The sequence below is a fragment of the Tachyglossus aculeatus genome, unplaced genomic scaffold (genome assembly GCF_015852505.1).
Source record: "Tachyglossus aculeatus isolate mTacAcu1 unplaced genomic scaffold, mTacAcu1.pri SUPER_34, whole genome shotgun sequence".
Taxonomy (NCBI): Eukaryota; Metazoa; Chordata; class Mammalia; order Monotremata; family Tachyglossidae; genus Tachyglossus; species Tachyglossus aculeatus.
In genome coordinates, this window is record NW_024044839.1 from 1779214 (window position 1) to 1796599 (window position 17386).

At 56.6% G+C, this 17386-nt stretch overlaps 1 protein-coding gene across 4 annotated transcripts in view; it reads left to right on the forward strand.

The window, feature by feature from the left end:
- The window catches only part of SEPTIN9 (septin 9), a 128639-nt gene that overhangs the window by 27567 nt on the left and 83686 nt on the right, over window positions 1–17386 (forward strand). Inside the window, exon 1 of one of the 4 annotated variants that reach the window (XM_038741977.1) lies at window positions 6013–6200. The exons of the other annotated variants lie outside the window; for them this stretch is intronic. Within the exon in view, the coding sequence (XP_038597905.1) occupies window positions 6146–6200 (55 nt within the window). The 5' untranslated portion in view covers window positions 6013–6145. Of the gene's footprint in view, window positions 1–6012; window positions 6201–17386 lie in introns of those variants that run through there. 4 annotated transcript variants of the gene reach the window in all.

Genomic DNA, 17386 nt, shown 5'->3' on the forward strand with positions numbered 1-17386 from the left:
AACCGGCCTGGTTCGAGGGGTGCGGGCCGGCGGTCGGCACAGGCCCGTCGGCGGCTCGCTTGAGGTCTCCCAGGGCAGGACCGGGCTCCGGGGCGGGCAGTCAATCAATCCATCAATCAATCAATCAATCAATCGTATTTATTGAGCGCTTACTATGTGCAGAGCACTGTACTAAGCGCTTGGGAAGCACAAATTGGCAACATATAGAGACAGTCCCTACCCAACAGTGGGCTCACAGTCTAAAAGTACTAAAAAGGCAGCAGTTGACCCCTCCCGGGTCACTGCAGTCACCAACGGGCGCCTGATCTGACCTCTCAGTTCGCCGGACCCCCGGCTCTGCTCGCCCTTCTCACTGTCCAGGGGTCTTTGGGGCTGTTCAGCCCGGTGGCCGGAGGCCAGTCCCAGCCCCCTGCCCCAGCTGACCTCGCTCCGGAGACCGTGGGCCGGGCCTCAGGGGGCACCCTTAGTGCAGAGGGGGCCACACCTTCAAGCACCCAGTGCCACCCTAGTTCAAGTTGCCATTTTGCCCGGGGCTGGCTCTGTCCACTAGGACTTCATCCCCGCCACGGACGTGTCTACACTCGCGGGATGGGCGGGTGAAGGGAGCTGCAGAATCCCCGGCCAGGTGCAATGGTCCGGTAAGGACCCCCAGGGTGGGGCAGGGACAGGAGGGTGCGGCCGGGCCCGGGGAGAGGGCAGCGACGTCGGTCCAACCCGAGATCCAAAGTGGGCCGGGGCGGGAGCACAGCGGAGATGTCTGTGGTTTAGCAGCCTCCTTCTCCGCAAACTCGCTCGACTTAAAATAGCTGCAAAAATCTGAAGCACAACCAGGGCAGTGGGGAGGGACGGGGGGAGGAGGAGGAGGAAACTTCAGGAGGGGGAGGCCGGGGCCAGTCCCAGATTCCCTTCTGTGTTCAAAACAGCGCATTCCCGTTGAGGTGTCACTGCTCCACCCGGACCCACGGACCCGGGCCCAGCCGGCCGCCTCCGCGGAGCACGCGGGCGGCCACGTGAGCATGCCCTTCTCGGAGTTGGCTGGTGACGGCATCTCTTCAGCCGTGCCGAGTCCTGGGGGAGATCCAAGAGGATCGAACCGGACACGTCCCCATCCCCCACTGGCTTCCAGGCCCAGAGGGAAGGCGAGCGGCCATCTGATCCCCGCTTTACGGATGAGGAAACTGGAGCTCAGAGAGGTGGCGGGACTTGGTCCCTGTGACCCAGCGGGTCGGGGGCAGCTCCGGGACCGAAACTTGGGGCTCCCGTGCTCTCCCCAGCAGACTGCACCACGGACTGGGGTCGGGATGGGGCCTGGGAATGGCACAGGGAATGTAGGCGGGAGGACGTTGGGGCTGATCCTTCCTGTTGTAGGTTGTAAGCTCCTGGAGGGCAGGGATTGCACCCCTGCAGATGAGCCAGGGCCTGGACACGCAGATTTGAGAGCCCCCGAGGGTCCCTTTCGGCTGTCGGGGTCTTTGAGTGGTGGGACTCGGGCAGCGAGGGGGGACGGGGAAGACGCTCAGCTGCAGCCCCTCAGTGCCCACCTCTCACATCAGCGAGATGAGGAGGCAGGGAGGACCGCTCTGGGCGGCCTGGAGAGAGCGGGCGCGGAGGGGCTGGGCTGGGGGTTGCTCGCCCTGACCACCCGAGCCCCTTCTGCCCCCTGCCACCCCCTCTTTGGCTAGGGTACATACCGAATGCCCACAGGGTGCAACGCAGTGTACTAAATACCCAGTGAGAGGGCAACAGAGATACAAGACAGCTTCCCTGCCTTCAAGGCACCGTCACTGGAACGGAGGAGACACATAAAAATACTTCCAAATCGGTCAGTCAGTATGACACCATGGGCAGTTGATCATACGTATGTGTTGTTATTATCATTATGGTCTTTTAAAAAATGGTATCTAAGTGCTTACTGTGTGCCAGGCATTGTACAGAGAAGCAGCGTGGCTCGGTGGAAAGAGCCCGGGCTTTGGAGTCAGAGGTCGTGGGTTCAAATCCCGGCTCCACCAATTGTCAGCTGCGTGACTTTGGGCAAGTCACTTCACTTCCCTGGGCCTCAGTTCCCTCATCTGTAAAATGGGGGTTAAGACTGTGAGCCCCACATGGGACAACCTGATCACCCTGTATCCCCCAAGCGCTTAGAACAGTGTTTTGCACATAGTAAGCGCTTAACAAATACTGTTGTTATTATTGTTATTATTATTACAAAGGCCCGGGTAGATACAAGCTAATCAGGTGGGACACAGTCCGTGTCCCATGTGGGGCTCACAGTGTTTATCCCCATTTGACAGATGAGGTAACTAAGACACAGAGAAGTGGAGTGACTTGTCCAAGGTCATACAGCAGGAGTGGTTGTTGAGATTAGAACCCAGGTCCTCTGACTCGTAGGCCCCGGCTTTTATCTAGTAGGTCAAGTTTCTCTTTTAAGCACTTACTATATGCCAAGCACTGTACTAAAGGCTAGGATAGATACAAAGTATTCATGTTGGACACCGTCCCTGCCTCGTATGGGGCTCACAGTCTGAGTAAGGTACATGTATATATATCTAGATCTATATATCTTTGATTACCTCCCTCTCTGCCACTTCACAACAACCCAATGGCCACCTCTAGCCCTTCCACACTTATCTATTGATATTCTCCCTCAAAACTTTAGGTCGGGGGTGATGTATATATATACACACACATATATATATATATACATGCATACATATGTACATAAATATATATACACACATATATGTATATATCTACATATATACATACATGCATACATAAATATATATACATATATGCATACATAAATAAATATATATACACATATATATGTACATATATACATACGTACATGCATACATAAATACATCATCATCATCATCAATCGTATTTATTGAGCGCTTACTGTGTGCAGAGCACTGTACTAAGCGCTTGGGGAAGTACAAGTTGGCAACATATAGAGACAGTCCCTACCCAGCAGTGGGCTCACAGTCTAAAAGGGGGAGACAGAGAACAAAACCAAACATACTAACAAAATAAAATAAATAGAATAGATATGTACAAGTATATATATATATATATATATATATATATATATATATACACATACATATACATATATACATCCCTGCCCACCTAAAGGTTTGAGGGAGAATATCAATAGATAAGTGTGGACGGGCTAGAGGTGATGGATGGGTTGTTGTGAAGTGGCAGAGAGGGAGGTAATCAAAGGAGGTTTGTTTGAGGAGGTGGGATTTTATGGGGGCTTTGACTTCTTGCTCTTGTCCGGCCTGGGACTCCCTCCCCCATCACATCCGGCAGACCCCCGCTCCGCTCCCCACCTTCAAGGCCCTTTGGCGCTGGGCCCTTCCCGGATCAATCTCTTATCTTCCCACCCCTTCCCCACTTCCATCATCTCTCCCATCATTCAGATATATTCGCTCCTCCTCTGCTCCTCGCCCCCAGCACTTAGGTACTCTCCCTAAACTGTTGCACCCTTCCCCCCCCCGCCCCCCTTATAATTTATTTTGGCATCTGCTCGGCCGTAAGCCCCTTGAGGACAGGGGTCGGGCCCACCGACTCTTGTTCTTTCCCAAATGTTTAGTACAGTGCTCTGCGCAGAGAAAGCACTTAATAAATACTACAGAGAAGCAGCATGGTGTGGAAATAATAATAATTGTGATATTTGTTAAGCGCTTACTATGTGCCAAGCACTGTTCTAAGCACAGGAAGACCCTAGGCGTGGGAGTCTGAAGACCTGGGTTTCCTTTTGGCTCTGCCACTTGGCTGCTAAGTGACCTTGGGTATGTCATTTCATTTTGCTGGGCCTCAGTTTCCTCATTGGTAAAAAGATGTTTAAATACTTTCATTGATTGATTGATTGATTGATTGATTGATTGATTCATTCATTCATTCATTCCCCCCCTTCTAGACTGTGAGCCCTCTGTCGGGTAGGGACCGTCTCTATATGTTGCCAACTTGGACTTCCCAAGCACTTAGTCCAGTGCTCTGCACACATTAAGCGCTCAATAAATACGATTGAATGAATGAATATGTATATCACCTGTATATATGTATATATGTTTGTACATATTTATTGCTCTATTTCACTTGTACATACTTATTCTATTTATTTTATTTTGTTAATATGTTTTGTTTTGTCGTCTGTCTCCCCCTCCTAGACTGTGAGCCCGCTGTTGGGTAGGGACCGTCTCTAGATGTTGCCAACTTGTACCTCCCAAGTGCTTAGCACAGTGTTGTGCACACAGTAAGTGCTCATCCATTCATTCATTCAATCTTATTTATTGCGCGCTTACTGTGTGCAGAGCACTGGACTAAGTGCTTGGGAAGTCCAAGTTGGCAACATATAGAGACGGTCCCTACCCAACAGCAGGCTCAATAAATACGATTGAATGAATGAATAGTAAGCACTTAATAAATGCCATCACTAAGAGAAGCAGTGTGGCTCAATGGAAAAGAGCATGGGCTTTGGATTCAGAGGTCACGGGTTCAAATCCAGTCTCTGCCAACCGTCAGCTGGGTGACTGGGCAAGTCACTTCACTTCTCTGGGCCTCAGTTCCCTCATCTGGAAAATGGGGATGAAGACTGTGAGCCCCCCATGGGACAACCTGATCACCTTGTACCCCCCCAGCGCTTAGAACAGTGCTTGGCACATAGTAAGCGCTTAACAAATACCATCATCACCAGAGAAGCAGCGTGGCTCAGTGGAAAGAGCCCGGGCTTTGGAGTCAGAGGTCATGGGTTCGAATCCCGGCTCCACCACAAGTCTGCTGTGTGACCTTGGGCAAGTCACTTAACTTCTCTGAGCCTCAGTTACCTCATCTGTAAAAATGGGGATTAAGACTGTGAGCCCCACGTGGGACAACTTGATCACACTGTATCCCCCCCAGCGCTTAGAACAGTGCTTTGCACATAGTAAGCGCTTAACAAATGTCATCATTAGTATTATTATTTTCATTATTATTATTATTCTCCCTGAAAGCGGCGTTCGGCGGTGATCGGCCGCGTTCGGCGGAGGCCCCGCCCCCTGGGTTGACGGACGGGCCCAGCAGCCAATGGGGGGCGGGGACCTCGCGGAGGGGGCGTGGCCTGCGTGGACTTTCCGCCCCCATTCGGTGAGCAGGAGGCCGGGGCCTAGGCCCCGCCCCTTGGGGGTGACGGACGGGCCCACCAGCCAATGGGAGCCAGGGGCCTCGCGGAGGGGGCGTGTTCTGCGCGGACTTTCTGCGTGACGGACGGGCCCAGCATCCAATGGGGGGCGGGGGACTCGCGGAGGGGGCGTGTCTTGTGCGGACTTTCCGCCCCCATTCAGTGCGCCGGAGGCAGGGGCCCGGGCCCCGCCCCCTGGGGTGACGGACGGGCCCAGCAGCCAATGGGGGCGGGGACCTCGCGGAGGGGCGTGTCCTGCGCGGACTTTCCGCCCCATTCAGTGAGCCAGAGGCCGGGGCCCAGGCCCCCGCCCCCTGGGGGTGACGGACGGGCCCAGCAGCCAATGGGGGGCAGGGGACTCGCGGAGGGGGCGTGTCCTGCGCGGACTTTCCGCCCCCATTCAGTGAGCCAGAGGCCGGGGCCCAGGCCCCCGCCCCCTGGGGTGACGGACGGGCCCAGCAGCCAATGGGGGGCGGGAGCCTCGCGGAGGGGGCGTGTCCAGCGCGGACTTTCCGCCCTCATTCAGTGAGCCGGAGGCCGGGGCCTAGGCCCCGCCCCCTGAGGTAACGGACGGGCCCAGTAGCCAATGGGGGCGGGCCGGGGGGGGGGGTCTCGTAGAGGGGGCGTGGCCTCTCGGAGGGGGCGTGGCCTGTGCGGATTTTCCGCCCCCATTCAGTGAGCCGGAGGCGGGGTCCAGGCCCCCGCCCTCTGGGGTGACGGACGGGCCCAGCAGCCAATGGGGCGCGGGGGCCTCGCGGAGGGGGCGTGTCCTGCGCGGACTTTCCGCCCCTATTCATTGAGCCGGAGGCTGGGGCCCAGACCGCACCGCACCGCACCGCGCAGCACAGCACAGCACAGCACAGCACAGCACAACCCGGGGGCGACGGGCTTGGGCTCGGCCCTCGTCCGGGGGCTCCCACCCGAAGCCATCCGTCCGTCCGTCCGTCCTTCCATCCGTCCGTCCATCCATCCGTCACCATGGCCGACCCCACGGTGAACGCGCAGCTGGACGGGATCATCTCGGACTTCGAAGGTGGGTGGCCGGTCCTGCCCCGGCCGGGCGCGCTGGCCCTCCGACCTGACCCTCCTAGGCTGGGAGCCCGATGTTCGGTAGGGACCGTCTCTCTATGCCGCCGGTTTGGACTTCCGAGCGCTCAGTACAGTGCTCCGCACACAGTAAGCGCTCAATAAATGCGATGGGATGGATGAGTGAATGAGCCCGTTGTTGGGTAGGGACCGTCTCTCTATGCCGCCGACTTGGACTTCCCGAGCGCTCAGTACAGTGCTCCGCACACAGTAAGCGCTCAATAAATGCGATGGGATGGATGAATGAATGAGCCTGTTGTTGGGTAGGGACCGTCTCTCTATGCCGCCGACTTGGACTTCCCGAGCGCTCAGTACAGTGATACGCACACAGTAAGCGCTCAATAAATGCGATGGGATGGATGAATGAATGAGCCCGTTGTTGGGTAGGGACCTCCTCTCTATACCGTCGACTTGGACTTCCCGAGCGCCCAGTACACAGTAAGCGCTCAATAAATACGATGGGAGGGATGAGTGAATGAGCCCGCTGTTGGGTAGGGACCGTCTCTCTATGCCGCCGACTTGGACTTCCCGAGCACCCAGTACACCATCATCAATCGTATTTATTGAGCGCTTACTGTGTGCAGAGCACTGCAGTACACAGTAAGCGCTCAATAAATACGATGGGATGGATGAATGAATGAGCCCGTTGTTTCCCCCTTTTAGACTGTGAGCCCACTGTTGGGTAGGGACTGTCTCTCTGTGTTGCCAATTTGTGCTTCCCAAGCGCTTAGTACAGTGCTCTGCACGTAGTAAGCGCTCAATAAATACGATTGATTGATTGATTGATTGATTGATTGGGTAGGGACCGTCTCTCTATGCCGCCGACTTGGACTTCCCGAGCGCCCAGTACACCATCATCAATCGTATTTGTTGAGCGCTTACTGTGTGCAGAGCACTGCAGTACACAGTAAGCGCTCAGTAAGTACGATGGGATGGATGAATGAATGAGCCCGTTGTTTCCCCCTTTTAGACTGTGAGCCCACTGTTGGGTAGGGACTGTCTCTCTATGTTGCCAATTTGTGCTTCCCAAGCGCTTAGTACAGTGCTCTGCACATAGTAAGCGCTCAATAAATACGATTGATTGATTGATTGGGTAGGGACCGTCTCTCTATGCCGCCGACTTGGACTTCCCGAGCGCCCAGTACACAGTAAGCGCTCAATAAATACGATGGGATGGATGAATGAATGAGCCCGTTGTTGAGTAGGGACCGTCTCTCTGTACCGCCGACTTGGACTTCCCGAGCGCCCAGTACACAGTAAGCGCTCAGTAAATACGATGGGATGGATGAATGAATGAGCCCGTTGTTGGGTAGGGACCGTCTCTCTATGCCGCCGACTTGGACTTCCCGAGCGCTCAGTACAGTGCTCCGCACACAGTAAGCGCTCAATAAATACGACTGAATGAATGGAGGAATGAATGACCCTCCCTCCGGGCCTCCTCCAGGAGGCCTTCCCAGACTGAGCCCCCTCCTTCCTCTCCCCCTCCTCCCCCCCAGCACCTGTATATATGTATATATGTTTGTACGTATTTATTACTCTATTTATTTTACTTGTACATATTTAGTCTATTTATTTTACTTTGTCAATATGTTTTCTTTGGTTGTCTGTCTCCCCCTTCTAGACTGTGAGCCCGCTGTTGGGTAGGGACCGTCTCTAGATGTTGCCAACTTGTACCTCCCAGGCGCTCAGTCCAGTGCTCCGCACACAGTAAGCGCTCACTAAATACGATTGAGTGAATGAAGACTGAATGAATGTCGGCACTGGGAAGGAAGCCGGGGGAGGGGCCGGGGGGAGGCCGAGGAGCAGGAGGAGGCTTTAAACTCGGCACATATGGAGACGCTCAAGGAGTCTCATTCCGACTCACACACGTCCACTCCTTCCCCTCCTCCTCCCCTTCCCGCTCCCGCACTGTCCGGTCGTTGCGTTTTATTGTCTTTTTCGAGGTTTACTTCGGTGCCCAACTCCAACCCCGCAGTCAGGGCCGCAACGGGACGGATGCCCCTTCCCCTCCCTTCCCTTCCCTTCCCTTCTTCCCTTCCCTTCTTCCCTTCCCTTCTTCCCTTCCCTCCCTCCCTTCCCTTCCCTTCTTCCCTTCCCTCCCTCCCTTCCCTTCCCTTCTTCCCTTCCCTTCTTCCCTTCCTTTCCCTTCCCTTCCCTTCCCTTCCCTTCCCTTCCCTTCCCTTCCCCTCCGCCCCCCCGCCCCCGTCTAGATGCGGATTTTCTGCATCCCGAACTTTCTCTTCTCCGTTAGCGCGAAAAGGGGAAGTGTCCCGGGGGTGACGGCTCCCACTCCCCCCTTTTTTCCCCCCAACTTCCAAACCCCCGTTGGGTCCGGGATGAGACCCCGCGTCCCCCCCAGCCCCCGGGTTGCGGGGCGGGAAGGAGTTTGGGGGAGCCCTGCGGCGCCTTTTCCCGCTCGAGACCCCCATCGAGTCCGGGTGTTTGGGGGTCTGCGGGTGTGGTGTGTGTCTTTTTGTGTGTGTGTGTGTGTGTGTGTGTGTGTGTTGTGCTCGAGTGGCGGGCCCCTCTTTCTGACGCCGAGGGATAAATCAGGACTGGGCCCCAAGGAGCAGCTGCAGGGAGAAACACTGCGTAGTTGGAGCAGTTTCAGGGCTGGGGCCAGGCAGCCCGCCGAGCTGCGGACCCTCGGCCTTCCCGCTCCATCTGCCCTTGGTCCGGCCGCCGGGTCGTTTCCATCGTTCCGGGCACCCGCATCCTCAAATCGGCCTCTTTCCGAGGGGCGCAGCGCCTAGCGCAGTGTAGAGCAGGGCGAGGACCGTCCCTGTCTGGGGGAGAGCAGGCCCCGAGGCCAGGACCCCGGTGACGTCCCCTTTTTGGCAAGATGATGATGATGATGGCATTTGTTAAGCGCTTGCTATGTGCAAAGCACTGTTCTAAGCGCTGGGGGGGTACAAGGTGATCAGGTTGCCCCATGAGAGGCTCACGGTCTTAATCCCCATTTTACAGAGACTCAGAAAAGTTAAGTGACTTGCCCAAGGTCACACAGCAGACATGTGGCGGAGCCGGGATTCGAACCCATGACCTCTGACTCCAAAGCCCGGGCTCTTTCCACTGAGCCACGAGATGCCGCGGAAATGAGCGCCTCGTCCTGGGGACCGCGGTCAGCTTCCGAATAGGCCCGCAGGCTGGGGCCACCCACCCACAAAGTGGGCCCCGGGGTGGGCGTGATCCCAGCCCACTAGTTTTGTCCTACCCCTCACTCTGCCAACTTTTGACGCCCTGCCCCCCCAGAGTGCACGTGACCAGGGCAGGAGGAAAGGGGGTGTCCTTGCCCACACTGGCCTATCAATCAATCGTATTTATTGAGCGCTTACTGTGTGCAGAGCACTGTACTAAGCGCTTGGGAAGTACAAGTTGGCAACATATAGAGACAGTCCCTACCCAACAAACCCCTCCTCACGGATGGGGCAGGAAGATCCCAGCTTGGGGGGCGGGGGGCGGGGGAAGGCTGGCATCACACCAGGAGCCCCAGGCCTGCCTAGGTCTTGGGCATCTGCTGGAGAATCCAGGGGCAGGGCCGCATGGAAGGGAGGTCTCAGTAATAGCAGTGACATCGTTGAGCATCTGCTCAAGAAGCAGCGTGGCTCCGTGGAAAGAGCCCAGGCTTTGGAGTCAGAGGTCATGGGTTCAAATCCCGACTCCAACTGTCAGCTGTGTGACTTTGGGCAAGTCACTTAACTTCTCTGCCTCAGTTCCCTCATCTGTAAAATGGGGATTAAGACTGTGAGCCCCCCGTGGGACAACCTGATCACCTTGTAACCTCCCCAGCGCTTGGAACAGTGCTTTGCACATAGTAAGTGCTTAATAAATGCCATTATTATTATTATCTGCTGGGTGCAGTGCGTTGCACTAAGCAGTAGAAGCAGTGTTGCCTAATGGTTAGAGCTTGGGCCCGGGAGTCAGAAGGACCCGATTCCGGCTCCTCCCCGTGTCTGCCATGTGACCTGGGGCAAGTGACTTCACTTCTCTGGGCCTCCTTTACCTCACCTGAAAAAAGTGGGATTATGACCGTAGGCCACATGTGGGACCTGGACTGCGTCCAACTTGATTAACCTGTGTCCATCCCAACGCTTAGTACAGTTCCTGGCACATACTACGCGTTTAACACGTACCACGTACCGTTACCAGAAAATAAAGGCTCTTGGGAAAGTACAACTGAAGCGAGAGGGCGTGTTCCCTGCCCTCAGTGAGCTTAAACTGCACAGGGATAGTCGGGCATAAAGGGATTTATAAGTAGCCGGCCTCGTGTGCCTACCCGAGGCACTTTTAGACTGTGAGCCCAATGTTGGGTAGGGACTGTCTCTATATGTTGCCAATTTGTACTTCCCAAGCGCTTAGTACAGTGCTCTGCACATAGTAAGCACTCAATAAATATGATTGATTGATTGCTTACCCGTCGGCACTGGTCCCAGAGACCCTGAGGTTTAGCCCCCCGCTGTTGTGGGAGGAAGCGAGTACCCCGACAAGCCCCTTGGAAGACAGATCTTCCGGGGAGAAGAGCTTCCGGACCCCAGCGGACTGCGGGAATCCGATGTTCGGATCCGGGTCCCTCAAGCCAGCCCGGAGTGTGGGGTTAATGGGAGTTCTGGGAGGTCTGGGGTTGATTATGATGGACAGTTGGGGGACGCTTCAGCCTTCCCCTTCCCTGTCTTCCAACCCCCTTACGAGCAGAGGGGAAGGGGCTACCCGAGGAGAAACCAGGAAAGGTCCGACCCTGTATTTATTGAGCACCTAAGGTGGGCGGAGTTCGGAAGACATACAGGAGAAGGCACGATCCCCGCCCACGAGGCGCTTACAGTCTAGCTGTGAAGAGACCTAAAATAACTTGTAAATAGGAGGAAGAAATACACAAATAGTACAGCATGTCTGATGTTGTCTACGCCGAGATGATGGCAGGGTGGATGTGACCACGAGGGGGAAAGGAAAATGAATCAGGAAAAGCCCCCTCGGAGGAGGTGGCAGTTTAGAAGGGTTTTCAGGGCGGGGAGAGCTGCAGTCTGGTCGCTTTCAGGAGGAAGAGAGTTTTGGGTAGGAGGAAGGGCGAGAGCCAGGGCACAGAGTAGAAGCTTGAAATTTGAGCGAGGGCAAAGCTGAGCTTGGGAAGGAGCAGAGTGTGAGCTGGGGTGCGGTGGGAGAAGAGAGCAGATAGGGTGAGGAAGGAGAGAGCCGCGTGTGATGGGGAGACTGGCACGTTGTGTGCCTTCTGCGTGTGTTTGCCTGTCTTAAGACCCATGGGGACATGCCAGAAAGCCGGTGTGTGTAGCCTACGGCCATGGCCAGGCCCTTCCTAGGATGACTGACTTGCTGGGGTCAAGCAGAGGTCTCCTTGGGTCATCTGGCGCTGGCGTCTTTGATGTGATCAGAGATGGGCGGGGAGAGGTGGTGGCGGGGAGAGAGTTAGTCATCTAATAAGCAGCCGGGAGACCCTGGCCCCCGCCCCCAAACTCCCTGCGTTAGTGAGGTTGTGGCCCATGGGGGTCCTGGCCCGGTCTCCCTTCCCGGAGCAGGGACCATGGTGGTTCTTGTCCCAGAAATGACCCTGGGCCACCTCGACCCCTCACAGATCCGGGGCGCCCGGGGGGCGGAGCGGCCGAACGGCACCCTGTGATCGCCGGGCACGGCCAGGGCAGTGACGCTGTCACGGGGAGCGGCGAGAGTGTGGCGGGGTGCCAGGCTGGTGGGCGGGGACGGCACCAGCCCTCGGGCATCTCGCTTTCCCCTGGCCAACGATTTGTCAGTTTCCCCAGACGGGGAGCCTGGCTGCTCGCCTGTGAGCCAACCACGATGTCCCGGAGACTTGGGAACTGGGTACGTGCTGCCTGGTGGATGACACCTTTATCCGGTTCTCACACCTCATTCTCCCTGTCCCCGCCCCTCTCAAGAGGTGCTGAGGGAGCCCCAGTCCATCCTGGCTATTTGCTGAGCACCCCTGAGTGTCCAGCTCGGTCCACAGGGCTGGGGAAAGGTCCACATTGGAAGTAGCAGGAGTAGTATTTAATGAATGTTGATTGTGGGCAGGGCATTGTACTAAGCACTGGGACAGAGTACCCTAGTGGGAATTAGATAGTGCCCCTTGTGTGGGTGTCACACTGCCTCTACTACATCTTTGTCCTGTTCTAGCCCTTAAAGCCCACCTGGAACACTTTCCCTCCTCCCCCATCAATATCCATCACCTTCCCTGTAATATCCCAGCAGCCACCTCTGCACCCTTAATCATGATTATTATTATTGTTCTCGTATTACTGCTTACTATGTGCCAAGCACTCTACCGAGCTCTGGGGCAAATTACAAGATTATTGGGTCAGACCAGACTCCCTGACTCATGTGGTCCAAGTAGGAGGAAGAACAGGTCTTGAATTCCTGTTTTACAGATGAGGAAACTGAGGCCCGAAGAAGTGAAGTAACTTGCCCAAGGCCACAGAGCAGGGTAGTGGCAAAGTTGTGGGGAGAACCCTGGTCCTCTCCCTCCCAGACCCGAGCTCTTTCCTCTAGGCCACGCTGCTTCCCTTGGATAAGAACTACGGTGTATCTGTCACTTTATACCTTACCATCTCTGATTAGACTGTGAGCCCTGGGGGGGTTGGCACCGTATCTCTTACTTCCAGTGCTTCGGAGAGTGCCCTGTCCTCAGAGGCTTCCCCAGTTTCCTTGCCAACCGTCGACGTTGAGAAATGCCCCCCAGAGAGCCCAGCGCCACAATTAGACTGGAAGGCCCAGGTTGAACAGGGACTGTGCCCAACCTCTTTCTTCCAGCACCTAGTGAACGCCCACCAATTACCACCAACAGCTAATTTCTTGGGCAATAAAGCCTGGCTTTACAAGAGGTGAGACTGGCTCTTGAAGCAGCGGGCGGGGGGAACGGCCAGATCGGCACCGTCTTTCTGACGTTCAGTGCGGTCAGATTTTCGAAATGAGGAGCTTGGGGGCGCGGGGGTTGGCTTGGGTTGGGGGCGAGTGGTCCGTCGGTCTGCGGAGCTTCCTCGGCCCCTCCTGCGGGCAGAGCACGGAAGGGTGCTTGGGAGAGTTTGGCGGTGGCAGCAGCGAGATGCCCTCCCCTTGCCCTCCGTCCCCAAGAGACGGTGGAGTCGGATCCCAGCCGGGCAAGGGAGGTCCTCGGCACCCGCTCCCAGCCTCTCCGGAGGATCCCGGCCCCCACCCGAACCCGCAGCCCCACAGCCTGGAGGCTTGAACGGAGCCCCGCAGGAGCTAGGGTGGACTGGAGCCCCCTGGCACGCAAGCCCCCTCTCTTTGTGCCCTCCCTACCCCAAACACATCAATTGTCCTCTTGCTCACTTTCTCGGGAGGGAGGGAGGGACAGAGAGAAAGAGAGAGAGTGTGTGTGTGTGTTTGTGTGTCGGGGCGAGGGGCACCATTGGCACACTCTCCTTGACATTGCATCCCTCGAGCACCCTGTCACTCCCTCTGTCCGAATCTCCCCTGGTCCTATGCCTCTCCCCGCCCCTGTCGGAGCCCACCTCCCCAGCCCAGCTGGGAAGCCTTGGAGATTGAGAGCCCAGCGGGCAGGCGGGACGTGCTTCCAGAAGATTCCCAAACCAAGAGAAGGAGGGGAGGTGCGGCAATCCGTCCCGGGGTTTTTGCCCGTGCCGTGACCCGGGGCTCCCATTCCTCTGACCAGATGAGAAGATGGACCCGTGGACGCTGGGCAAGGCCAAGGCAGCAGGCACAGGCACAGTCCGAGTGGGGGACGGACTGGCCTGTGGTGATGGCCGGGCCCCTCCATCTTTTGTGGTCCAGTTCCTGGGTCCCCGTTGCAGCTCCTCTTCTATTGGCCCCGGGCGAGGGGGGAGACTTGGCTGTGGCAGTCACACCTGCCTCAGGGGGAGTGCCAGCCTTGCCAGCCAGCCCACCTTGTTCCTCCGGCCCCTCCCCGCAGGGTAAATAAAGAGGTGAATGAAAATTATAGAGGGATCCCCCTGGACCCTGGATTTCAGGCCCCGATTCCCCTGCCGGGTGACCCCATCCTCTCTGAGCCTATCATCTGTGCACCTGTAAAGTAGGGATCGCGGCTGGCATTCTCCACTCTCGTGGTCACCCCCTGGGCTGGAACTGGGTGAGCACAATGGGAACGGTCCCCCTTCACCCGTCCTGCATGTGGTGTCACCGTCTCCTGATACCCTGGCTCTGATTCCCCAGCCCCTCAGAGGAGCTCGTGGCCCAAGAAGCCTGGCTCTGGGCCCCAACTCCCTGGGCTTGTGGGGCTGGCTGAGGAGCCCCCAGGGCCACTAGTAGAGTCCCGTCCCAGGTGATCAAGGACAAGAGGGAGAAGAGCCGCCCGCTGGCCCGTGGCTGGACACCTTGGACACGGGGGTCTGAGCCCCGGGGACCACATGACCCAAGCGAGGACACGAATGGACCCCCCCCCCGCCTGTACTGTTACGTGTTGGTGCCGCCCACCCTAATGTATATGTCTCCAACTTGTACTTCCCAAGTGCATAGTACAGTGCTCTGCACACAGTAAGCGCTCAATAAATGATTTAATGAATGAATAATAATGAATGTAATGTGGGGGTGGGAGGCCTCAGGGCCCAAGAGCCAGGAGGGCATGTCCTCCCCCCCCAATACTCTCTCCCCCCGGTCCTGGACCACTTGTCCTCTGTGTGACCGTGGGCAAATCACTTCGCTTCTCAGGCCCTCAGTGACCTCCTCTGTAAAATGGGGATTAAGGCTGTGAGCCCCATGTAGAACAGGGACTGTGTCCAGCTGATAAACTTTTATCTACCTCAGCACTGAGTACAATGCCTGGCACATAGGAAGCGCTTAACAAATACCATAAAAAATCAAAACAAAACCACCCCGTTCTCATTCCAGAACTGCTGCTGCTCCCGCGCCCTGCCCAAATCCGCAATCGCTTCCTAGCTGCCCGACCAGGCGGTTGGGGGGCGGGTGGGCGGGCATGGAAAACCGCGGACCAGGGCGAGGCGGACCAGCTGGAAGCCGGGTGGGGGTCACCACCACCTGGGCCCTGGACCAGGGAGCTGCCGCGTGTGCCTGGGACACGTGTACCCAGGCCGCCCTTTGTGCTCTCTCTGCCCTCCCCGCCTCCTTGGCCGCCCTACCCCTCCCCTCCCGGGGTTCACTCCAACAGATGTTGCTGGCCTGGGGCACCCATTAAGGGGCCGCTGACCCAGGCCCTGTTAATTGGCTTGCCGAAAGCACAGGGGAAAACCGGGCTGGATTCCCACCCTCCCCGGAGCTGGATTCCAAGATTGGCCCTCCGCCTGCCTCCTCGGGCCCAGGAGGTTGGAAGCGCATTTCGGTTCCCGGCTGGCCACCTGGCCCATCAGGTCAGCGGGTAGCTCTCCTCCCCCAAGGACTGCACGTGGCTCCCTCAGCTCACTGGGAAAAACTTTGCCGGCCCACGCCTCGGACGCAAGAGCGTCCGAAGGGAACTCCCACCGCGTGGAGTGAGGGAGCCAGTGGGAGGTTGGCATGTTTTCCTTTGGAAGATGGGGTGCCCCCGGTCCTTGGGCCCACACCCGAGACAGGACACCCTGGAGTCCTCCAGCTAGCCAGCGTTAACATTTGAGCTCTGCTCGTGTTTGTGGAAAAGTGACTTGCAAATAGGTGCCTGCCTTTTTTTTATAAAATGGTATTTGTTAAGCACCCACTATATGCAAAGCACTGGGATAGATTCAAGCTCACAGTCCCTGTTCCACAGGGGGCTCCCAGTCTTAATCCCCATTTTCCAGATGAGGTAACTGAGAAGTGAAGTTCCACAGGGGGCTCCCAGTCTTAATCCCCATTTTCCAGATGAGGTAACTGAGAAGTGAAGTGATTTGCCCAAGGTCATGCAGCAGACAGGTGGCAGAGGGGGATTAGAACCCAAGTCCTCTGACCAGGCAGCCTGGGAGATGGCCCCCTCTGACCTGGCCATTGTCGGAGGGTAGGAGGGGCGCTAAACTTGATAGTTTCATTATTGGAGAGAGAAACCCTATTTCTGAATGGCTAAGTCAAATATACGTCTTCCCCTATCTAGAAATTGTTTCAGTGTCTAATATCACCCACGTAATACTGGCAGTTCCATGAGGGCAGGGATTGTGTCTGCCAACTCTACTGGACTCTCTCAAGGGCTTAGTCTAGTGCCCTTCACCCTGTAAGTAGGATGCAAGCTCCTTGGGGGCAGGGATCACGTCTACTGACTCTGTTATTCTTTCCCAAGTGTTTAGTCCAGTGCTGTGCGTGCAGCAGATACTCAATCACTACTACCGACTGATTAGAAAGGTGTGGGAACCTGTTTGTCATCAGTCAAATCAGTGGTGTTTGTTGAGCACTGTACTAAGTGCCTGGGAGACTTTGGAGGTTCACCATCAGTCAGTCAGTGGTGTTTATTGAGCACTGTATTCCATGTTTGGGGGAGTTGGGTGGTGGTAGTAGACACAATCAAGCGGCTTGCAAACCAGTGAGTAGACAAAGCAGCCAACCCTCCCTGCCCAGTTTAGTGCTTTCCCCTTCCTCTGGGGTCTGACAGCGGAGCAAGGGTGAGTCCCTCTAATTATAATAATTGCGGTAGTTCTTCAGCCCTTGCTATGGGCCTTGCGAGTGCCAAAGTAGGTACAAGCGCAGAACTACCCAGCATGTGGAAACGGCCGCCCGAGGTCACCCCCGAGGCCCTGGGCAGGGACTCCAGGTCAGGCAGGGGGTCTAGCTAGACGTGGGGTCTAGCCAGGGGTCCACGGAGGGGAAACGCATCCGATCAGACCCGGCCCGCGTCGTACCCAAACAGTGCCGAGATGGCGGTGTGGCTGCGGAACTGGGAGGGTCGGGATTTAGCTGAGCACGCTGAGCCTTGACTCTCCGCCCGACGGTGATTTACGATTCCCCAACTGGACTCTCTGGAGCTGTCGAGGCTGCAGAGTTGAAAGTGAGCGAGCACCTGGATGCAGGGGGGAGTTGGGGGAGGGAGGGGCCCCCGCATCTGTTAGCCCCAGAACGTTCACGCTCCGGTCCGCCTTCTCCCCAGCCTCCAGCCACGAGCGGCTCCCAGCGATCGGACAGCAGGAACCTCGGGGATCAGTTTTCCATTTTTTCGGCATCAGTTCAGTACCAGCTCCGTGGGCCGAGCACCGGGGCGCGTACAGGACAATCGGATGG